Here is a 25772-nt window from a genome sequence, read left to right as displayed (position 1 = left end):
TTCAGCCTAACTTGTTACTAATTTAATTAACTTAGTCTTCTTAACATTAATATCCAACACATTCTCGCACTTCGAACTATCAAAACCTCCAAAAATATTTTTTTGTCTAAGAAACTCAAATGATGTGCATTGCCTACAGAGTTTCCAACAGGTAAAAAATATCATTAGAATCTTAAAAAGAATCATTAAGTCAACAAAAATCCCTAAAATTACCGGTTTTAGTTGTTTTTTAGAGTTTCATCTATATGATTCATTTTTTTGCGTTAGCATCTCTAATACAGGAGCCCGAACGGAGAGGTGGTGCATTAACCCCCCCTGCAACTTAGTTTTAGTGTTTTCTTTTTTAATGTGAAAATCCTTCCTGGATTTTTGAAAATACCTTTTTGTATCTTTATAAAAATAATTGAAGAAATCTCTTTGCCCCAGCCCCTCCATTTTCCCGGACTTGCACATTTGATCGATTCCCTGATCTGTGAGTGTTGGCTAGTGGTGGTCTAGCCGAAACATTAACTGTTTCTGTTTAGAATTTTCCCTTGTCCATTTTCCTTGGCCAATGTCCAAAAAATTTAGTTTTTCCCTACCAATTTGGAAACCATTTTTCTTTACTTTAGCTGAACTAGAACGTATGACTACTGGGGCCCCAGTGGAGGATTTTGAAAAATATGTTTTTTCGAGTATTTTCATTGAAAATGCCCATTTTGATATTTTCGTTGAAAAACTCGAAAAAGAACAGATTTACTCTCCTAGAGATTGAAAAATGTATTCCCCCTCCCTAAATTTTCATGAATTGACACCACTGTGTACTTCTATAAGTAAAACCTGACGGTGTTAGTGGCGATAATTCACACAAATTTAGCTAAGGCAATGATTTTTTGTATTTAATAATCCTGAATATGGAAATTTCTTTTAAGGAATCTAGGTAAGACGATTAACCCGCTGCTCTAATTGGTATTCCTGATTACCTAAATAATGATATCCGTTCAGTAAATTGACGGAAATAATAATCTTATACCTAGTTTGTCAATAATAAAGTGCTTTTATAATGATGTCTTTAATCGTTAATTAAATAAAAAAAAAAGTTGTTTTAGCTGAAAGTAAGGAGCGACATTAAAACTTAAAACGAACAGAAATTATTCCATATATGAAAGGGGCTGTCCCCTCCTCAACGCCTCACTCTTTACGCTAAAGTTTTTTATTGTTTTAAAGAATAAAGTTGTGAGACAGAGTCAAACTTTAGCGTAAAGAGTGAGGCGTTGAGGAGGGGACAGCTCTTTTCATATACGGAATAATTATAAAGTTCTATGACGTTTAGGAGGTGTTTCCCCCTTTTTTTGAAAATAAGGCAAATTTGATGAAAACTTGATGAAACTTCTATATTTGAAATCAACATTAAAATACGAATCTTTTGATGTATCTCTTGGTATCAAAACTCCGTTTTTTAGAGCCTCGGTTACTATTGAGTCGGGTCGCTCCTTACTTACAGTTCGTTACCACGAACTGTTTGATCAGGCGCATGCCAAGGAGAAGTTCAATGAAGTGGCTTCAAAAAAATTGCAATTTTTCGTCAAATGCCTAATATTCTATGTAAATTGACATTTTTTTGTAATCGAGTCTAGCTCCTAAATACATGACCCTTCTAAGCTAATAATTTGCATACATGACTGTTTTTGTTTATATTCGTTTTTAAACGATTTCACAGCTTGATTAAGATACATCAGAAAAAAATCAATTCTGAAAGAATCTAATGCATAAAATACATTTGACGGATTGAGGAAAGGGAGGTCTCTTAATTTAAGCAAAGGGAAAAAAAATTGATTTACGAAGGTTTTACTCCAAAGGGTCGACATGCTGACCACTAAATGCCAAAGCTGCAACTGAACTTTCCAAAAGATATTAAGCTACAAATAGAAATAAACGACGAAAAACAATCAATTGCCAAAAATTTGATTTAAATGTTCCATAACAAGGCGGCTAATTAAAGGCCTTGTTATAATTGATTATTACCATAACGCTACCTAATTAGTTAGTATAGCTTCTTACTAATCGATATGCACAAATTTTAAGTAAATTATACTTATTTCTTCTGAGACAGAACAAATTGAACAGTTTAAATTTGCAGTGGCTGTCTGTGAACTTATCACTAAAGCGTCCTTTTGCTTTCAACTCTTAGTTCCTGGCTGATTTATTCCCTTGAATTAATTACTAGCCCAAAAAATCACTAGGCAAGAAGAAATAGTGAGATCGCTAAGAGTAGCAACCCAGATTGTCCAAGGCTAGGAGAGTAAGAAAAATCCAGAAAATATTTCTTGAAATAAATGGGTTGTATTATTGTTGTTAGAATTTGTCGTTTTTGTGATCTAGCTGAATAAAATGTTACTATGTTAATAATATTCTGTTGACAGTAGATACCTAGGATTATTTCGGAGGCCCACTAAAAAATTTTCAAGGGGAAGAATAATAACAAAACAAAATTTATTTTGTAATTTGAATAAGAAGTGCCAAGAAATTCAAAACAATTATAGCTTTGGAGGGGGGGAGGTCCCAAGCCCCGTCCTATATACTATTCTATTATCAATGTTCTTTTGTTTGGGTATGACATAATAGCCTAAACTATATGTTTATTTTGATGATATTTGTCAAGAAGAAAATATATTACAGGAGTGATGAGCAAGAGAATAGATATTGATTTTGACCACAGTTTTGCAGAGTCTAGTGAGGAATACGGGAGTCATTCATTCCGTGAATATCCAAAAGAAGGCCCCCGCTTTTCACAGAATCAAGTGAGCAACGTCACAGTTCTTGCTGGAAAAAATACTAAGCTGATTTGTAACATTATGGATCTTGGAAATTGGACTGTAAGTAAGAATTCGAAATTTTGGTACTTGTTTAGAATCTGGGCAACACGCGAGAAAGACCGCATCGAAATCTCAAAGATGCTATATGAAAAACAGGTTTTCACTGGACAGTGAGGTATTGCTCACTCAATAACAAAGATTTAAACTTTAGTTTTTTTGGGGGTTGAAGGGGCAAAAATGGTACCTAGGTTAGGTTACGTATTTAATATATGCTATGCTTTAACCCCCCCCCCCCCAATTTGCAAATATATAGCCCGAATTTATTCATAAACTATTATATTTTCGTCCTATTTTGTTTTGTTTCATTAGCATTAACGAAACTTCACTCCTCGCGTGTTGCCCGGATTCTAAACAAGTACCAAATAATGAAACGAAAAGAAATTGCCCCTCCTCAACACCTCGATCCTTACGCTAAAGTTTGATATTTTGTCCCAATTCTTCAAGAACGACTGTTGAAACACAAGGGCCGTTTAACTAGAATTAATCAAAAAACTTTTGGCACAAAATAAGTTTTTTAACAAAAGGAAAGAACTTTATTAAATCAAAATGAACAAAAATACAATGAAACAATCTACCAAGTGTACAAATACCACAATTCAACAACAATAAACAAATAAAACACAAATAAAATAGAAATTTAAATCTCTCAAACTGAAAACAAGTAGAAAGAAACCCGAATAGGGTTCTAAACCCTATGCTTTCTAAAAACCAGAATATAATTGGTACTTTACTTTAAAAAATTCAAATGAATTTACTGAAAAAATTTGCATTGTCAGTTTAATATAAATATGCTGATATTTATTTCTTAAAATTTAAATTAATTTTTTTTTCTTAAAGTTATAAAAGTGAAAACATTTAAGAGAGTTTTTTCAGTAAAGTACAAATTATATTCTAGCTTTTAGAGAGCATAGGGTTTGGAACCCTACTCAGACTAATTTCTGCTCGTTTTGAGTTTGACTTATTTTAATTTCTATTTGTTTTGGGTTTTATTTATTTAATGATATTGATTTGTAGCAGTTGTATGCTTGGTAGTTTATTTGATTCTATTTTTTTTTTTCATTTTTGGTTTAATGGAGTTCTTTACTTTTTTTTTTGAAAAACTTATTTTGAGCAAAAAGCTTTTTTGATTAATTTCTGTTCGTTTTATATTGACATTGTCTTTTTCAGGGAGAAAGACTGACCCTCCGTGAAGTTAAACAACCATCCCTTCCATAAAAAATTTAAATACCGTCTGGACATAACTTAAAACCCTTGCCCCTAATCTCTTGGGTTTGTTTCAACCTAAAAAGCCTTGTTATATGATATTTAGACCATTTTAAATAAAATGGCTATCTAAAAATTTCTATTAGATGTATTTTGGGACAATACGACGTGTGTGTAAAGTGGAGGGGGTAGCTGCCCTCTGATCACTTTGACTCTTATAAAGAGCACTAGAGCATCTGATTACCAATCCAGTGAGCCCCCTTCAAAGTTTATATGACCATACTTTTTATAAGAACCCCATGTGTCCCCAGGATATAACTTACAACCCTTGCCCTTAGGGCTGGGGGAATTTTTATCCTTAAATACATAATTTCCAGACCTTCCTGATGGCTGAACAAAATGACTATACCAAAATTTGCCCTCTGATCACGTTTGACTAATAAAAAAGGCACTAGTCTCTCAATTTCCAATCGAATGCGCCCTTTTTTCAAGCAGCTACAATAAAACTTTCTATAAAAACCTTATGTGCCCCAAGGGCATAACTTACGATCCTTGTCCTGAGGGCTATGGGGGAGGGTTGTCATCCTCAAAGACATAATTTCCAGACCTTTCAACTACGTTGAACAAAATGACCATATCAAAATGTTGATCGGTTGTGTTTTGGGAAATGATGGACATTGGGGGGGGGGGAGGCGATTCTCCCTCTGACTGGTTTCGACTATTAAAAATGCAATAACCCTCTCAGTTTCCAATCGAAAGAACCATTTTTGAAGTTTTTGCGACAGCACTTTCTATAGAAACATTATATGTCCCCAGGGCATAACATACAACCTTATCCCTGAGAGCTGTGAGGGGGTTGTTATACTCAAAAACATAATTTCTGGACCCTTCAACTATGTTCAACAAAATGACTATATCAAAATGTTGATCGGAAGTATTTAGGGAAATGATGGGCGTGGGAACATTTGCCCTCCGATCATTTTTGCCCTCCGACAATTGAATGAGTCCTTTCTGAGGTTTCTACGACAACGCTGGCAAAGACCTAATTTTTAGAGCTTTCAACAACGTTGAACAAAATGTATATCTCAAAACTTTGATTGGACGTGTTTGGGGAAATGGTGGGCGTGAGAGGGGCATTAGTTGCCTTCCAATGACTTTCAACTATTAAAAAGGTACGAAAATTGGAATGTTTTATTTTAGTTATACTGACTATAACGCCTTCTCTTTAAAGTATATTGAAAAATAAACATGCCCAAAATAACCGTGAGAGGGGGGTTAGTTGCCCTCCAATCACTTTCAACTATTAAAGAAGGGTACTAGCCCTTTGAATTTCCAATCAAATGAGCCTTTCTTCAAGTTTCTAAGACAAAAATTTCAATAAAAACCTTATATGTCCCCAGGGCCTAACCTACAACTGTAGCCCTGAGGGCTCTGGGGGGAGTGCCATCGTCAAAACATAATTTCCAGAACTTTCAACTACGATGAACAAAATTGCTATCTCAAAATTATGATTGGATGTGTTTGGTGAAATGGTGGGCGTGAGAAGGGGGCTAGCTACCCTCCAATCACTTTTGACTTTTAAAAAGGGCGCTAGCTGTTTCGATTTTCATTTGAGTGAGCCCCTTTTGAAGTTTCTACGACAACGCTATCTATAAAAACCTTATATGCCCCCAGGGCATAACTCAAAACCTTTGCCATGGGGGCTCTGTGGGGTTTGTCATCCTAAAATACATAATTTCCAGAACTTTCAACTACGATGAAAAAAATGGCTATCTCAAAAATTTGATTGAATGTGTTTGGGGAAATGGTGGGCGTGAGAGGGGGGTTAGTTGCTCTCCATTCAGTTTCGACTATTAAAAAGGGCACTAGCCCTTTCAATTTCCAATCAAATAAGCTCTTTTTGAAGTTTCTATGACATAACTTTCTATAAAAACCTTATATGCCCCTAGGGCATAACTTACAACCCTTGCCCTGAGGGTTTTAGGGGGGAGATGTCATCCTCTGACACCTAATTTCCAGAGCTTTCAATTACGTTGAAAAAAAACCTTGCCCTGTGGGCTGTGGGGGAGTATCCTCCTCAAAAACATAATTTTTATCTGGAAATCACCTACGCTGAACAAAATGGCTATCTCAAAATTTTGTTTCGATGTGGTTGGGGAAATGGTGGGCGTGGGAGGTGTTTTAGTTGCCTTCCAATCACGTTCAACTATTAAAAAGGGCACAAGCCACTCCAATTTCCAATCGAATGAACCCATTTTGAAGTTTCTACGACAACTCCTTCGATACGAAGTGCCATCGATACGAAATAAATAGTAAATAATATATCGTGCTACGTGCTAACCTCGTTCTTTACTTAGGCAGCGCTATTGCACTGCCTATGATAAGGAGGTTTTTTTAAAGTGCCAAGAAAAACTTTAGAGTGAAGAGCGTGGTGCTGAGGAGGGGGAAGGCCCCCTCATATACGTAATAATTTCTGTTCGTTTTAAGTTTTAATATTGCTCCATATTTTAAGTTGAAAAACTTTTTTTTTATTTATCAAACAGTTCGTGATAACGAGCTGTAAGTAAGGAGCGACCCAGCTCAATAGTAACTGAAACTCTACAAAACGGAATTTTGATACCACTAGATTTATCAAAAGAATCGAATATTTGCGCTGATTTCAAATAAACACGTTTCATTAAGTTTTGTCTTAACCATCAAAGGTTACGAGCCTGAGAAAATTTGCATTATTTTCAAAAAAAGGGGGGAACACAACCTAAAAGCAATAACATCTTAATGAAAGTCACACCATCAGGTTTGATTGTCAGAAAACGCTACTGTAGAGGCTTCAAGGTCCTTTCTGCAAAAATAGGGAATTTGTATTTTCTGCCAAAAGAAAGGTCACGGGGTGATCGTATCGACCCCGTGGTCCTAGAATATCAGGAGGGGGAATTCGAAGGAGGGGGAGTTTGAACGGAAATTCAAAGTTCTAGCGCCTTTTTAAGTGACAAAAACAATTGGAGGGCAACTAGGCTCCCTCCCACGCCTCTTTTTCTTTATCAAAATCGTCCTATCAAAATTTGGATATAGCCATTTTTTTCAGCATAGTTGAAAGACCGACTAACTATGTCTCTGGAGATATCATGACCCCCCCCCCACACCCCCTGGGGTAAGGTCTTTAAGTTACAAAATTTGCCCATTGGTTACGTGTATAGTGTTTGTCATTGGGAAATATGCATACATTTTTCGGGTGGGAGGGGTGGTGGGTGAATTTTCTGCTGGTAAGACTTTCCACGGGGATAATTTTCCATGGGGAGGGAAGTTTCTAGGGAGTGAATTTTGCAGGAGAAATTTTACACGGGGGTATTTGCCAGATTTCCTATACGAAATTCGTCTTATATCTTGCTCTTCCTTTGCCAAATCAATTTTACGCTTGGAGATGTTAAGGGTAATTGTCCGGGGTAAATTTTTACCAGGATTAAATTATCTAGAGAATGAATCCGTGGGCAGGGGGGATTTTTCTGTGGAGGAGTAGCCAGATTTCCTGGCAATATTTCAAAAAACGATCAGAAATTAAATAAAAAAAGTTTTTTCAACTGAAAGTAAGGAGCAACATTAATACTTAAAACGAACAGAAATTATTACGTATATGAGGGGGGTTACTCTTCCTCAACCCCTCGCTCTTTAAGCTAAAGTTTGAATTCTGTCCCAATTCTTTAAGAACGAATATGTTTAAACACTATGTTTAGTTAGAATAATAAGAAGCCTTTTTTAAGTACTAAAAGACTTTAGTGTAAAGAGCAAGGTGTTGTGGGAAGAGTAACCCCCCTCATATACGTAATAATTTCTGCTCTTTTTAAGTTTTATAGTTGCTCCTTACTTTTAGTTTTCCTTGGTCCATTACTCTTTCTCGTATACATAGATACTCTGAGGTTCTACATGCCTGAAGCAACTGTTACAGCATTTGCAGATGATACTGCTTTGACGATTTCTACACGGTCACTGGAAGAACTAGTGGATAAAGCAAACCGAACGCTGGAAAACCTTTTGGTGTTTACCTCCTTGATTTACCTTGCTGTTAATACTTCTAAGACAAATTATATGATTTTTAGTAGGGTAAGAAAAATTATTAATAGTGCTTCCGTAGTATTTGAAAATTTGTCGCTTTCATAGGTTTTTGAAAATAAATATTTAGGATTTTATGTTGATAATAATTTGAGTTGGAAGAAGCACATAAATATGATTTCTTCTAAACTTGCATAAGGTCTTGGAGCGATGCGGCGTTTGAAACATGTGTTACCTTTAACTGTTTTAAGAAATATATATCATACTGTTTTTCATCCTTTTATTGTTTATGGTTGCTGTATTTATGCATCTAATTTTACTTCAAATATTAAAATACTGCAGATTCTTCAGAATAAGGCACTTCGAGTACTGGGTGAGTTTGTTCAGTATGAGCATACGCGTGAATCTTTTATTAGTTTTAGAATTTTACATATTCATCAGATCAGGGACCGTCAGGCGGGAGTGTTTACTTACCAGGTGCTTAATAGATTATCTCCAGAATATTTTAGAGATTTTTTTAAGTTTAATTCTGATTATCATCATCATAGGACTAGAGGTCGTGGAAGCTTAGTCTCAGAAGTAAGGAGTACGAGTTGATCTAGTTTTGCAATTAGAAATTATGCAGTTAATTTGTGGAATGGTTTCCCGGAGAGCATTAGGGAGTCAAGAAAACCAGTTTCAGTTTAAAATTAGATTAAAAAAGTTTTTGTTGGGTGGGAATTAACTTTTTTTTTTTTTTTTTTTTTTTTTTTTTTTTTTTTTAATGTTAAATTGTAATTAAGTTGTAAATGAAAATGTTAAAAAAAAATGTTAAATTGAGTTAATTTGTATTGAATGGTATGAAAAGAGTAGAAAGAGGGAATGAGTTTTGGTTTATGATAAAAGATTGTGTGACGCTGCTCAAGTCACAATAGTGGCTTAATAAAACGTCATACGTTCTTACCATCTCTACGTTTGTTGATAATGTTATTCAAAAAATGTGTTGTAAGTGCCAGTTAAGTATGATGTATTATTAGTTGAAAATAAAAGTCAAGTCAAGTCAAGTCAAGTCAAGTTGAAAAAATCTTGTTTTTTTATTTAATCTTGCATTATAAAATAGCTATCACGGGAAAACTAACCTTTATGTTTTTTTTTTAGTTCTTTTATGCTGTAAAAAGAGTTTTAAAAAACTACCTATAATATAATTACTATCTACATATTATAATAATTTTTATATTGTTGCCAATAAATCATAGTAATGGAAAAAACTTAGAATTTCCAGTTCTAAATTTCCTCTTCTAAAAAGAAGAGGAAAAAAAAAAAAATCAAGTCCAACAAATGAGAAAGTCTACATGTATTTGATTTGAGTTTTCCCAAGAAAAATAAATGCTATATAGCCTAATTTCATTATCTAGTCCCTACGCTTCAATTTTGGCAATTCTTCTGACCTTTTTGAGCCAAGAAAGATTTGATGCTGAAAACTACTTAGAATTTAATTTTAAGATATTTGAAGAGACAAAAAGTAATTTCCCGTTTAAAGAGAAACATAAGAGAAGAATGAAATAAATTTGGATAAAATGAGTGATTCATCAGAAAAAAAAGTTTACTAATATTCATTAGTTATTTCTTCCATATGACTGTAGCTCGTCATAGACCACATAAGCTTAATTTTAGCACAAAGATATTCCAAGGTTTTCTCTCTGTACGTACTGACCATCAGTCAACACCGAGCAAAGGTGATACTTCAACGTCTCAAAATTCCCCCTCTTTTATGTTTTTATTCAAAATTACATGTTTCTTCAGAAACACAAAGGGGAGAAAACAACGAAGATATAAATAAGAGAAAAACTCTGTGTTTATTTTAGAGAAGCACAAAAGGCTCTTTTTTTCTTTAACAAAACACTTTTTTTGTGTTTCTTTTCTGTTTTTTTTTTCTTAGAGAAATAGTCAAACAATATAACATCAGATCCATGTATCATAGGATCTGTATTTATGCATTTGTCAGTGCTCAATCTTGTCAGTGCTTAGCGTCCACATAGCACATGACAACTATATATACTTGACAGAAAAGGACGTTTCGCAGATCTGTCTGGCAAAAAGATCGCTTTTCGGGCTCTTGATTGTCCTTGCTCAGCTGAGGCAGGATAGTAAGCAGCTCATGCCTTTGACCCTTGCGAGAATGGCTCATTTGTATTTTATGTCCAATATTAAGAACAATAGTCACAGAATTTAACACCAATGACATCTATTATATGGTTAGTAGTGTAGTCCAGGAAGTGTGTGAAAAAAAAAAGGCCTAACCGAGAACAAATTGCAAGAGACAAGATTCTTTGACTACCCGACTCAAAAAATGTGCTGGTTCCAAAATATGCAAAGTTGGCTCATCTGTCTGTTTCACAAATATGTTTTTTTTAGGTTGAGGTTGATTTTGAGGGGGTGAATTTCATGTTTCATTTATAGGCGTACAACAACAAAATTGAGGTCTAGAATAGTGTAATAGTTCACGGTAATTATGAAAATCACTTTATTTGAACGTAAATTTAAAACTTAGGTCTGTTGAGTTTGAGGTTGATTTTAAGAAGGTGAAATTCGTGCTTCCGTGTAAAGGCGTACTACAATAAAATTTATGTCTAGAATAGGGTATTATGATCACGGTGATCATGAAAATCACCTTTATATGAACGTAAAAATAAAAATTAGGTTTTTTGGAGCTTGAGGTTGATTTTGAGGAGGTGAATTCCGTTTTACATATAAAGGCGTACAGCAACAAAATTGATACCTAGAATAGGGTACTTGATTACGGTGATTATGAAAATCATCTTTATTTGAACGAAAAATTAAAACTTTCATTTAATTATTCCATTTGTGTTATACCAAGCAGAATCTGAAAGAAAGAGGTTTTAAAATGTAGAATGACAATTGTCACCCAGTCTTTTTTCTATATAAAGGCATACAACATGTCTATAATTGGGTACTAGATCACGGTTATTATGAAAATCACCTTTATTTTAACTTAAAACTAAAAATTATGTTTATTATCACCGTGATAAACATAAAAATTATATTTTTGTTGGTAGCTGGAAACTAGCAATCCCGACGTGTTTGATAATTTTCAGAACGGAAGATTTGTTATCCGCAGATCCGAAAAATTTTAACCGGGTCTGTCGTCAGATTTGGTCATTGAGCAGGTCCTCATGCGCTTATTGAAAACTAACGGTGGTCTTACAAGGGGAAGTGGCATGAATAAGTTGCAGAGACAGACTTGGTTACTTTCAGCACCAACTTGTAGTGCAATTAATTCGTCGATGCAAAATTTTGCTAAGATCCAATATGAGACATGCAAAAAGCACAAAGAAGTTACAGAGTTGAGAATTGAACGCAACAACCATGACACTAGCGAGCTTGTTTGCTTTCTTGCTGAGAATACCCCTTTTGCAGAAGACCCGAGCTTTCGAAACATTCCTTCTGGAGATACGGATGATGAAAAAGTCAACGTTGACACAGATAGATCGGTCAGACAAGAATTCATGGACAAAATGAGAAGTGGAAACGTCAACACGTACACATTCAAGAAAAAGTCAGTGACCGTAACGCTTGCTAATAAAGCTGCACTAGTTATTAATGGACAGTCAGTTGCCGTTGATCCAGCATTGATGTTTCAGCGGCTGGTGACAATTGCTGGAAATAGCGACAATAATTTGGTGTCATACTTTGAGCGTGAATTGTATTCGCCGCCTCCGTCACCTTTTGAAGCAAATGGACTTCCACGATTAGCCGATAAGCCTGCTCTCACCGCTGTGACGTGACGTCTAGCTGCAGAGCAGCAGCCAAACACTGAAGACTTCGTCAAAGATTTCAGTATCAAGCATATAGTTCTGAATGATGCGGCACTGCTTCAGTGAATCTTTTGGGAAAAATTCAACTTATGATAGTATCTGCCAGAAGTACATTGACTATGTTGAAATATGGGTTTCAAAGGACGTCGGCGGTTTTCGACGGATACGACCAAGCACCTTCAATCAAAGACATTACCCATTTGAGACGGAAAGGGTCACGATCGTACACATAGATCAATTTTAACAGGAATATGGTCTGTTCTACAAGAATTAAATGTTCCTAAACAACTTCAAGAATAAGCAAGCAATCATAGCCATGACAAGTGAGTACCTAACCAAAGCTGGGTGTCAGGTATACCAGGCAGAAGGTGACGCTGATCTTCTCATGGCTCTAACTACAGTTCGATCTGCTTCTTTAAAGCCCACTCTTCAGGTTGGAGACGAAACAGATCTGCATTTACTCTTGTATTACAACGTACAGACAGGCAACCAGGCAACATAGTTTTATTCTGAGCCTAGAGCTGTGATTTCAAAGCAAAAAATATGGGATGCAAATATAGCAAAATTCAAACTTCGATATTGTTTATGCAGCACAATCCTGTTTGTCCACGCCTTCATTAGGCGTGATTAAATTTCTCGTATCTATGGCATTGGGAAGTCAGCGGGACTACAGCTTCTGATAAAAAACAATGAGTTTTACGAATTCACTAAAGTTTTATGGACTCACTATCCACCAAGCACGAAATTTCAGCAGCTGGGGTGAAAGCAATGATGCTTTTATATTAGCTGCCCGGGCTCTATTTCAACCCTCAATCAGTTGCGTCATCTCAAATTCATCGAGAAAGTTACAGCCTCTGCTTCGTATGTTGAGTCTAAAGTTCTCCCTCCCACCAGTGATGCTTGCAGCTTCCACTAATTTCGAGTTTATTTGCATTTTAGATCATGGAAAACCCTGGGATATTATCTCGAACCTAACCAGTTCGGTTTGATAATTCAGAATGGACTATATTGCCTTATTTTTGGTGAACTCCCAGCTGGCTCCAACTCTCTCCTTGCAGTTTTTCACTGTAACTGCAAAACCGACTGCTCAAATATGCGATGCACTTGCAAAAGAAATGGCATGAAATGTACCCGGGCCTATGGACCTTGCAAGGGAACACGTTTTGCTAACTGTGTTACAACTGAGTTCCTCAGAGCTGTAGATCTATGAATATTGATATATCGATTTTTTTATCACATTTGTATATTACATAACTGAAAAAGTCGAGAATTTTATCGTAAGTTAAAACATCGAAATGGGTGATAGTTGTCATTCTACATTTTAAGACCGGTTTCTTTCAGATTAAGCGTGGTTTAACACTAATGGAATATTTAAATGAAAGTTTTAAATCTTACGTTCAAATAAAGGTGATTTTCATAATCACCGTGATCTAGTACCCTATTCTAGACATCAATTTTGTTGCTGTACGCCTTTAATGTGAAAACGAATTCACCTCCTCAAAATCAACCTCAAGCTCAAAAAACCTAATTTTTATTTTTACGTTCAAATAAAGGTGATTTTCATGATCACCGTGATCATAATACCCTATTCTAGACATTAATTTTGTTGTAGTACGCCTTTATATGGAAGCACGAATTTCACCTTCTTAAAATCAACCTCAAACTAAAAAAAAACCTATGTTTTAATTTTACGTTCAAGTAAAAGTGATTTTCATAATCACCGTGACCTATTACACTGTTCTAGACATCAATTTTGTTGTTGTACGCCTATATATGAAAGACGAAATTCACCCCCTCAAAATCAACCTAAACCTAAAAAAAATTATATTTGTGAAACAGATGAGCCAACTTTGCATATATGGAATCAGCACATTTTTTTGAGTCGGGTAGTCAAAGAATCTTTTCTCTTGCAATTTGCTCCCGATCAAACCGTTCCTTTCCTGGATTAAATAAAAAAAACAGTTTTTTAAACTGAAAGTAAGGAGCAACATTAAAACTTAAAACGAACAGAAATTATTCCATATATGAAAGGGGCTGTCCCTTATCAACGCCTCACTCTTTACGCTAAATTTTTTTATTGTTATAAAGAAATAAGAGTTGCGAGTTCGTCAAACTTTAGCGTAAAGAGTGAGGTGTTGATGAGGGGACAGCCCCTTTCATATACGGAATAATTTCTGTTCGTTTTAAGTTTTAATGTCGCTCCTTACTTTCAGTTTAAAAAACTTTTTTTTTATTTATTTTTTGATCATTTTTTAGTTAATGCAGCTTTTATTTTGTCTCACCGTCATTGAATAAGTAAAAAAAAATTGCATTGAATTTTTACTTTTCTTTTGCTAAATGGCTGTCTCCAAATTTGGTTCTGACGTAATTTACAAATTAACTTACGTAACGAACTTCTATATTCGTATATTTTTTTTACGTATATTATGGGGTTCGCCCCCTAATCAATACCTCGCTCTTTACATTAAGTTCAAATCGTGTTCCAATTCTTTAAAAATGACCCCTTAATCACAAAGGCCGTTAATTAGAATAAATAGCTCTTATGAAAGTTCTAAAAAATGTTTGGCTTAAAGAGCGAGGATGAACCCAATCATATACGTAATATTTTCTGTTCGTTTTAAGTTTTGATGTCGCTGCTTACTTTCAGTTGAAGAACTTTACGTTTTTTTTACTTTATTTCTGATCTTTTTTTTAAATAATGCTGGGAAATCCGGCGTCCCCTTCATTGCAATGTCCCTTCCCCCATGAAAACTTCCTTCATGGAAAGATCCTCCCACACAACGCTGAATATGATACGCTGAATATGATGGTGTGATTTTCATTAAGGTCTTTACGCTAAAGTCTGACTTTCTCACAACTCCTTTTTTTAAACAATGAAAAACTTTGGCGTAAAGAGCGAGGCGTTGAGAAGGGGACAGCCCCTTTCATATACGGAATAATTTCTGTTCGTTTTAATTTTTAATGTCACTCCTTACTTTCAGTTTAAAAAGCTTGTTTTTTTATTTAATTTCTGATCGTTTTTTAGTTAATGCAGCTTTTACTTTGGCTCACCGTCATTGAATAAGTAAACAAAATTTGCATAGAAATTTTACTTTTCTTTTGCTAAATGGCTGTCTCTAAATTTGGTTCTGACGTAATTTACAAATTAACTTACGTAACAAACTTCTATATTCGTATATTTTTCTTCTGGCAAAAAAAACAAAGATGCAGATTTTTGCAGATACGAGCCTGAAACCTATGTAATAGGGTTTTTTGATACGCTGAATCTGACGGTGTGATTTTCATTAAAATTCTTTCACTTGTAGGGGATGTTTCCCCCCTCTTACAAAAATCAGTTAAATTTTCTCAGGCTCGTAGCCTTTGATGAGTAATACTAAACTTAAAAAAATTTATATATTTAGAATCAGCATTATAAGCCCATTCTTTTGATACATTTATTGACATCAAAATTCCGTTTTTAAAAGTTTCGATTACTATTGAGCCGTATCGCTTGTTTTTTTTATTGTTTTTTTATTACGTATATGTTATTATGTATATGAGGGGGTTCTCCTCACGCTCTTTACGGTAAAAGTTAAAAATTCTCACTTTCAGTTGAAAAAACTTGTTTTTTTTAAATTAAATTTCTGATCGTTTTTTAAATAATGCTTGGAAATCCGGCGCCCCCTTCATAGAAATGTCCCTTACCCCAAAGAAACATCCTCCACGGAAAGATTCTCCCGAGTAACCCCCTCCTCTAGACCCCCCTACCAGAAAAAATCCTTCCTGAAAATGTCTGTATACTTCCCAATAACCAATACAATATTTAAGCAATGGTCAAAGTTCATAACTTGCAGCCCTTCCCCTGGGAACTGTGGGGGATTAAGTCATCCTAAACAACATATTTATTAGATTTTTGACTATGCTGAACAAAATGGCTATCTCAAAATTTTAATTAGGTAACTCTGAGAAAAAAATGAGCGTGGGAGGGGGCCTAGTTGCCCTCCATTTTTTTCGGTAACTTAAAAAGGGCACTAGAACTTTTAATTTCAGTTCCAATGAGCCCTCTTACAATATTCTAGGACCACTGGGTCGATACGATCGCCCCTGGGAAAAAAAAACAAAAAACAAATAGACACGCACCCGTGATCTTTCTTCTGGCAAAAAATGGAAAATTCCACATTTTTGTAGATAGGAACTTGAAACCTCTACAGTAGGGTTCTCTAATACGCTGAATATGAAGGTGTGATTTTCATTAAGGTTCTATAACTTTTAGGGGATCTTTCCCCCTTTTTTTGAAAATCAGCCAAATTTTCTCAGGCGCGTAACTTTTGATGGGTAAGATGGGTTTTGATGAAACTTATTTTGATGGCTTGATGAAACTTATATATTTGAAATCAGAATTAAAATCTGATTCTTTTGATGTATTTATTGGTATCAAAATTCCGTTTTTTAGAGTTTCGGTTACCATTGAGCCGGGTCGCTCCTTACTTACAGTTCGTTACCACGAACTGTTTGACAAGTGGTACATTTTATTCTCAAGAAATTCAGTGCGGTTCTAACCGTAAGCTATTTAACCAAAAACAGATGATTACTTTCGGAACGAAACAAATAAACATATTTTTAAAATTCTATTTGACTTTCGGAAAGACTAGAACAGGACAAAATAGATCTGGAAAAAAAACAGGTCACGGTTTTTTTTTATTATTTCATTTTACTTTTTTTTTAGAAAAAAACAGGAAAAGTTATTTTTTAAACATAAATTTTACTTCAAATAGCTGCTTTCTTTAGTTTTTTTGTAATATTCAAAATTTAGAAAAACATGAATTAGAAGTTCTTGCCACAATATAAAGCTAATAAACTATTTTATGTCAAACAACTAATTTCTAATATCTAATTTAAGGTATTACGTCGAAGATACAATGCGTTGGAGTAACTCGCTATATTTTAAATTTAATTGTCTTGAATCGTATTCTATTCATATCGCAAATAACATATTCATTAATAATTGTAAGCTACAGCAGATTATCAAAGAGTTCGTGGTAACGAACTGTAAGTGAGGAGCGACCCGGCTCAATAGTAACCGAAACTCTAAAAAACGGAATTTTGATACCAATAGATTTCTCATAAGAATTGGCTGTTTCTGCTGATTTCAAATATATAAGTTTGATTAAGTTTCGTCTAACCCATCAAATATTACGTGGCTGAGAATAAGTTCCTGATTTTTGAAAAAGGGTGGAAACAGCCCATAAAAGTCAAATGATCTAAATGAAAATCACACCGTCAGATTCAGCGTATCAGTGAACCCTACTGTACAGGTTTCAAGCTCCTATCTGAAAAAATGGGGAATTTTGTATTCTTTGCCAGAACAAAGATCACGGATGCGTGAGTAGAGAAGCCCTAATATCTCCGAACGGGAGTCCATATATGGGCATAGAGTCCCTAGGGAGAACACCTGTGCTGTCAGTCTGACGGGGCATCATATATGGGCATGGAATCCCCAGGGAGAACACGTTTCTGAGAAATGTCTCCGGGCGAAGTTTATTAATGTCTTTGGTGTTCGTCCAGGAGAATTGTTTCCGGGCGAAGTTTATTAATGTCTTTGGTGTTCGTCCAGGAGAAGTCTTTCCGGGCGAAGTTTATTAATGTCTGACAGATGATGTCAAGGTTGATTGATTTATTGGTGTTCATCCAGGAGAATCGACTCCGGGCGAATATTTTGATCTTAGAGATGAAGAGATTAACGCGGGAAAGGGTTTCCTTGGAATTTCAAATTTGACAGCGCAGGGATGTCAAAACAAAAGGAACACGCTGAAATTACGTTTAGAGATTATTTGGGCGAAACCGTTTTAGACATTTTAGGGAATTTTGTCGGCGAAACAGTTTTAGGCATTTTAGGGAATTATTTGGGTGAAACAATTTGAGGCATTTTAGAAGATGATTTTAGAAAACGAAAGCGGAACTTTCAAAATCAGAACAACTGAAGGTCAGTAAATAATTCCTTTGTTTTTTTTTTGTTAAACACGATTGGTTAAAATAAAAGCAGAACTTTTAAAATCACAACAACTGATGTCAAGGTTGATTGATTTGTTGGTGTTCATCCAGGAGAATTGACTCCGGGTGAATATTTTGATCTTAGAGATGAAGAGATGAATTTCTTTCGTTGAAATGCAAGAGTTGGAATATTTCAGTAGTGTTTTGTCGTGGTTTACCTTGTCACAGTTACATTATCTTAATTTTTCAAAGTTTATATTTAATTTCTTTCATTGAAATACAAGAGTTTGAATATTTCAGTAGTGTTTTATAGTGGTTTACCTTGTCCAAGTTAAATTTTCATGATTTTTCAAAGTTCATTTTGAATTTCTTTCGTGAAATGCAAGAGTTGGAATATTTCAGTAGTGTTTTGTCGTGGTTTACCGTGTCACAGTTACATTCTCTTAATTTTTCAAAGTTCATTTTGAATTTCTTTCGTGGAAATGCAAGAGTTGGAATATTTCAGTAGTGTTTTGTCGTGGTTTACCTTGTCACAGTTACATTCTCTTGATTTTTCAAAGTTCATTTTGAATTTCTTTCGTTGAAATGCAAGACTTGGAATATTTCAGTAGTGTCTTATCGTGGTTTACCTTGTCACAGTTACATTCTGTTAATTTTTCAAAGTTCATTTTGAATTTCTTTCGTTGAAATGCAAGAGTTGGATTATTTCAGTAGTGTTTTGTTATCGTTTACCTTGTCAGAGTTACATTTTCTTGATTTTTCAAAGTTCATTTTGAATTTCTTTCATTGAAATGCAAGAGTTGGAATATTTCAGTAGTGTTTTGTTGTGCTTTTCCTTGTCACAGTTACATTCTCTTGATGTTTCAAAGTTCATTTTGAATTTCTTTCGTTGAAATGCAAGAGTTGGATTATTTCAGTAGTATTTTGTCGTGGTTTACCTTGTCATAGTTAAATTCTCTTGATTTTTCAAAGTTCATTTTGAATTTCTTTCGTTGAAATGCAAGAGTTGGAATATTTCAGTAGTGTTTTGTCGCGGTTTACCTTTTCACAGTTACATTCTCTTAATTTTTCAAAGTTCATCTTGAATTTCTTTCATTGAAATGCAAGAGTTGGAATATTTCAGTAGTGTTTTGTTGAAGTTTACCTTCTCACAGTTACATTCTCTTGATTTTTCAAAGTTCATTTTGAATTTCTTTCGTTGAAATGCAAGAGTTGGAATATTTCAGTAGTGTTTTGACGTGGTTTACCTTGTCACAGTTACATTCTCTTGATTTTTCAAAGTTCATTTTGGATTTCTTTCGTTCGAAATACAAGAGTTGGATTATTTCAATAGTGTTTTGTTATGGTTTACCATGTCACATATACATTCTCTAGATTTTACAAAGTTCTTTTTGGATATCTTTTGCTGAAATGCAAGAGTTGGTATATTTCAGTAGTGTGTTTTCGTGGTTTATCTTGTCACAGTTACATTCTTTTAATTCTTCAAAGTTCATTTTGATTTTCTTTCGTTGAAATGTATGAGCTGGAATATTTCAGTGAGATCTTGTTGCGATTTACTTTGTCACAGTTACATTCTCTTGATGTTTCAAAGTTCATTTTGTATTTCTTTCGTTGAAATGCATTAGTTGGAATATTTCAGTAGTGGTTTGTCGTGATTTACCTTGTCACAGTTACATTCTCTAGGTTTTTCAAAATTCATTTTGAATTTCTTTCGTTGAAATGCAAGAGTTGGAATATTTCAATAGTGTTTTGTTGTGGTTTACCTTGCCACAGTTACATTCTCTTGATGTTTCAAAGTTCATTTTCAATTTCTTTCATTGAAATGCAAGAGTTGGAATATTTCAGTAGTGTTTTGTCGTGGTTTACCTTGTCAAAATGAATTTTTACAGAGGTGTCACCTACTGGCTCAATCTGTATTTCTTCTTTAGTATTATTTGATTCATTGACTATATGATCTATAGTAGTAATAATGCTCACTTATGCTTCATTCTCCATCAATTTATCTTTATAATCATTGATGATATTGTATGCCAATGCCTTTTTTATTTTGCCAGCGATTTCACTGTCTATTCTCACACTGTGTTTACACAGGTAACAGTTCTGGCAGGTAGACATGATATGATCTATTAAACTAGTGCAGCAGTGAATATTTCGGTAGTGTTTTGTCTTGGTTTACCTTGTCACAGTTACATTCTTTTAATTTTTCAAAGTTCATTTGAATTTCTTTCATTGAAATGCAAGAGTTGGAAATTTTCAGTAGTGTTTTGTCGTGGTTTACCTTCTCACAATTACATTCTCTTGATTTTTCAAAGTTCATTTTGAATTTCTTTCGTTGAAATGCAAGAGCTGGAATATTTCAGTAGTGTTTTGTCGTGGTTTACCTTGTCACAGTTACATTCTCATGATTTTTCAAAGTTCATTTTGAATTTCTTTCGTTGAAATGCAAGAGTTGGAATATTTCATTATTGTTTTGTCATGGTTTACCTTGTCACAGTTACATTCTCTTAGTTTTTCAAAGTTTATTTTGAATTTCTTTCGTTGAAATGCCAGAGTTGAAATATTTCAGTAGTGTTTTGTTGTGCTTTACATTGTCACAGTTACATTCTCTTAATTTTTCAAATCTCATTTTGAATTTATTTCGTTGAAATGCAAGAGTTGGAATATTTCAGTAGTGTTTTGTCGTGATTTACCTTATCACAGTTAAATTCTCTTGATTTTTCAAAGTTCATTTTGAATTTCTTTCGTTGAAACGTACGGGTTGGATTAGTTCCGGTGTGGCTGATTATATTGTACCTTTTCATTGGTACATTTTACTGACTTTTCATAATTATTTTAGTATTTGTCTCAATGAAATGCAAGAGGTGGAAATTTTCAGTTGTATTTTGTCCTACTTTGCATTGGCACAGTTACATTTTCTTAATTTTTAAAATTTCATTTTGGATTTCTTTCATTGAAATGCAAGAGTTGGATTATTTCAGTAGTGTTTTGTCGTGGTTTACCTTGTTAAAATGAATTTTTACAGAGGTGTCACCTACTGGCTCAATCTGTATTTCTTCTTTAGTATTATTTGATTCATTGACTATATGATCTATAGTAGTAATAATGCTTACTTACGCTTCATTTTCCATCAATTTATCTTTATAATCATTGATGATATTGTATGCGAATGGCTTTTTTATTTTGCCAGCGATTTCACTGTCTATTCTCACACTGTGTTTACACAGGTAACAGTTCTGACAGGTAGCCATGATATGATTTATTAAACTAGTGCAGCAGTGAATATTTCGGTAGTGTTTTGTCGTGGTTTACCTTGTCAGAGTTACATTCTCTTGATTTTTTCAAAGTTCATTTTGAATTTCTTTCGTCGAAATGCATGAGTTGGATTATTTCAGTAGTGTCTTGTTGTGGTTTACCTTATTACACTAGTGCAGCAGTGAATATTTCAGTAGTGTTTTGTCGTGGTTTACCTTGTCACAGTTACATTCTCTTGATTTTTTCAAAGTTCAGTTTGAATTTCTTTCGTCGAAATGCATGAGTTGGATTATTTCAGTAGTGTCTTGTTGTGGTTTACCGCGTCACAGTTACATTCTCTTGATTTTTCAAAGTTCATTTTGAATTTCTTTCGTTGAAATGCAAGAGTTGGAATATTTCAGTAGTGTCTTGTCTTGGTTTACCGTGTCACAGTTATATTATCTTAATTTTTCAACGTTCATTTTGAATTTATTTCGTTGAAATGCAAGAGTTGGAATATTTCAGTAGTGTTTTGTCGTGCTTTACCTTGTCACAGTTACATTCTTTTAATTTTTCAAAGTTCATTTTGAATGTCTTTCGTTGAAATGCATGAGTTGGAATATTTCAGTAGTGTTTTGTTGTGCTTTACCTTGTCGGAGTTATATTCTTTTGAATTTTTCAAAGTTCAATTTCTTACTTTGAAATGCAAGAGTTGGAATATTTCAGTAGTGTGTTGTTGTGTATGACCTTGTCCCAATTACATTCTATTTGTTTTTCAAAGTTCATTTTGAATTTCTTTCATTGAAATGCAAGAGTTGGATTGTTTCAGTTGTGATGTATCATGGTTTACCTTTTCAGAGTTACATTCTCTTTATTTTTCAAAGTTCATTTTGGATTTTTTTTTTGAAATGAAAGAGTTGGAATATTTCACTAGTGTTATGTCATTGTTTACCTTGTCACAGTTACATTCTCTTCATTTTTCAAAGTTCATTTTGAATTTCTTTGATTGAAATGCAAGAGTTGGAATATTTCAGTAGTGTTTTGTCGTGGTTTACCTTGTCACAGTTACATTCTCTTGATTTTTGAAAGTCCATTTTGGATTTCTTTCATTGAAATGCAAGAGATGGAATATTTCAGTAGTGTTTTTTTGTGGTTTACCTTGTCACAGTTACATTCTCTTGATTTTTCAAATTTCATTTTGAATTTCATTCATTGTAATGCAAGAGTTGGAATATTTCAGTAGTGTTTCGTTACGGTTTACCTTGTCACAGTTACATTCTCTTGATTTTTCAAGGTTCATTTTGGATTTCTTTCGTTAAAATGCAAGAGTTGGAATACTTCAGTAGTGTTTTGTTGTGGTTCACCATGTCACAGTTACATTCTCTTGATTTTTCAAAGTTCCTTTTGAATTTATTTCATTGAAATGTAAGAGTTGGAATATTTCAGTAGTGTTTTGTCATGGTTTACCTTGTCACAGTTACATTCTCTTGATTTTTCAAAGTTCATTTTGGATTTCTTTCATTGAAATGCAAGAGTTGGAATATTTCAGTAGTGTATTGTTGTGGTTTACCTTGTCACAGTTACATCCTCTTAATTTTTCAAAGTTCATTTTGAATTTCTTTCATTGAAATGCAAGAGTTGGAATATTTCAGTAGTGTTATGTCATGTTTTACCATGTCACAGTTACATTCTCTTGATTTTTCAAAGTTCATTATGGATTTCATTCGTTGAAATGTGTTTTGTTATGCTTTACCTTGACATAGTTACATTTTGTTGATTTTTCAAAGTTCATTTGGATTTCTTTCATTGAAATGCAAGAGTTGGAATATTTCATTAGTGTTTTGTTGTGGTTTACTTTTTCACAGTTACATTCTCTTGACTTTTCAAAGTTCATTTTGGAATTTCTTTCGTTGAAATGCAATTGTTGGAATATTTCAGTAGTGTTTTGTCGTAGTTTACATTGTCACAATTACATTCTCTTCATTTTTCAAAGTTCATTTTGGATTTCTTTCATTAAAATGCAAGAGTTGGAATATTTCAGTATTGTTTTGTCGTGGTTTACATTCTCACAATTACATTCTCTCGATTTTTCAAAGTTCATTTTGGATTTCTTTCATTCAAATGCAAGAGTTGGAATATTTCAGTAGTGTTTTGTCGTGGTTTTCAGTAGTGTTTTGTCGTGGTTTACCTTGTCACAGTTACATTCTCTTGATTTTTCAAAGTTCATTTTGGATTTCTTTAATTGAAATGTAATATTTGAAATATTTCAGTAAAGTTTTGTTGTGATTTACTTTGCCACATTTACATTCTCTTTATTTTTCATAGTTCATTTTGGATTTCTTTAATTGAAATGTAAGAGTTGAAATATTTCAGTAGTGTTTTGTTGTGCTTTACCCTGTCAAAGTTATATTCTCTTGATTTTTCATAGTTCAATTGTGATTTCTTTCCTTGAAATGCAAGAGTTGGAATATTTCAGTAGTGTCTTGTTGAGGTTTACCTTGACACTGTTAAATTCTCTTGATTTTTCAAAGTTCATTTTGGATTTCTTTCATTGAAATGCAAGAGTTGGAATATTTCAGTAGTGTCTCGTTGTGCTTTACCTTGTTACAGTTACATTCTCTTAATTTTTCAAAGTTCATTTTGGATTTCTTTCACTGAAATGTAAGAGTTGAAATATTTCAGTAGTGTTTTGTTGTGGTTTACCTCGTCACAGTTACATTCTCTTGATTTTTCAAAGTTCATTTTGGATTTCTTTCGTTGAAATGCAAGAGTTGGAATATTTCAGTAGTGTTTTGTCATGGTTTACCTTGTCACAGTTACATTCTCTTGATTTTTCAAAGTTCATTTTGGATTTCTTTCATTGAAATGCAAGAGTTGGAATATTTCAGTAGTGTTTTGTTGTGGTTTACCTTGTAACAGTTACATTATTTTTATTTTTCAAAGTTCATTTTGAATTTCTTTCATTGAAATGCAAGAGTTGGAACATTTCAGTAGTGTTTTGTCATGTTTTACCATGTCACAGTTACATTCTCTTGATTTTTCAAAGTTAATTATGGATTTCATTCGTTAAAATGTGTTTTGTTATGCTTTACCTTGACATAGTTACATTTTCTTGATTTTTCAAAGTTCATTGGGATTTCTTTCGTTGAAATGCAAGAGTTGGAGTATTTCAGTAGTGTTTTGTTGTGGTTTACCTTGTCATAGTTACATTTTCTTGATTTTTCAAAGTTCATTGGGATTTCTTTCGTTGAAATGCAATTGTTGGAATATTTCAGTAGTGTTTTGTCGTAGTTTACCTTGTCACACTTACATTCTCTTCATTTTTCAAAGGTCATTTTGGATTTCTATTCATTGAAATGCAACAGTTGGAATATTTCACTAGTGTTTTGTCGTGGTTTTCAGTGGTGTTTTGTCGTGGTTTACCTTGTCACAGTTACATTCTCTTGATTTTTCAAAGTTCATTTTGGATTTCTTTTATTGAAATGCAAGAGTTGAAATATTTCAGTAGTGTTTTGTTGTGCTTTAACTTGTCACAGTTACATTCTCTTGATTTTTCAAAGTTCATTTTTGATTTCTTTCATTGAAATGTAAGAGTTGAAATATTTCAGTAGTGTTTTGTTGTGCTTTACCTTGTCACACTTACATGCTCTTGATTTTTCAAAGTTCATTTTGGATTTCTTTCATTGAAATGCAAGAGATGAAATATTTCAGTAGTGTTTTGTTGTGGTTTACCTTTTCATAGTTGCATTCTTTTGATTTTTCAAAATTCATTTTGGATTTCTTTCATTGAAATGCAAGAGTTGGAATATTTCAGTAGTGTTTTGTTGTGTATTACCTTGTCACAGTTACATTCTCTTGATTTTTCAAAGTTCATTTTGGATTTTTTTCGCTGAAATACAAGAGTTGGAATATTTCAGTAGTGTTTTGTAGTGGTGTACCTTGTCACAGTTAAATTCTCTTGATTTTTCAAAGTTCATTTTGGATTTCTTTCATTGAAATGCAAGAGTTGGAATATTTCATTAGTGTTTTGTTGTGGTTTACTTTGTCACAGTTACATTCTCTTGACTTTTCAAAGTTCATTTTGGAATTTCTTTCGTTGAAATGCAATTGTTGGAATATTTCAGTAGTGTTTTGTCGTAGTTTACCTTGTCACACTTACATTCTCTTCATTTTTCAAAGTTCATTTTGGATTTCTTTCATTAAAATGCAAGAGTTGGAATATTTCAGTAGTGTTTTGTCGTGGTTTACCTTGTCACAATAACATTCTCTTGATTTTTCAAAGTTCATTTTGGATTTCTTTCATTGAAATGCAAGAGTTGGAATATTTCACTAGTGTTTTGTCGTGGTTTTCAGTACTGTTTTGTCGTGGTTTACCTTGTCACAGTTACATTCTCTTGATTTTTCAAAGTTCATTTTGGATTTCTTTAGTTGAAATGTAAGAGTTGAAATATTTCAGTAGTGTTTTGTTGTGCTTTACCTTGTCACAGTTACATTCTCTTGATTTTTCAAAGTTCATTTTGGATTTCTTTCATTGAAATGTAAGAGTTGAAATATTTCAGTAGTGTTTTGTTGTGCTTTACCTTGTCAAAGTTACATTCTCATGGTTTTTCATAGTTCATTTGGGATTTCTTTCATTGAAATGGAAGAGTTGGAA

The 25772-nt window shown here is 33.7% G+C and overlaps 1 protein-coding gene across 1 annotated transcript in view; it reads left to right on the top strand.

Annotated features, from left to right (window-relative positions):
• The window catches only part of LOC148942674 (zwei Ig domain protein zig-8-like), a 77518-nt gene that overhangs the window by 3094 nt on the left and 48652 nt on the right, over positions 1-25772 (top strand). Inside the window, exon 2 of the mRNA XM_089102235.1 lies at positions 2659-2855. Within this exon, the coding sequence (XP_088958361.1) occupies positions 2659-2855 (197 nt within the window). The remainder of the gene's footprint in view (positions 1-2658; positions 2856-25772) is intronic.

This window comes from Artemia sp. Qi Xiang Cuo, chromosome 16 (genome assembly GCF_049724085.1).
Source record: "Artemia sp. Qi Xiang Cuo chromosome 16, ASM4972408v1, whole genome shotgun sequence".
Taxonomy (NCBI): Eukaryota; Metazoa; Arthropoda; class Branchiopoda; order Anostraca; family Artemiidae; genus Artemia; species Artemia sp. Qi Xiang Cuo.
The sequence above is the reverse complement of the archived record's forward strand: the minus strand, read 5'-3'. Positions and strand labels throughout refer to the sequence as shown.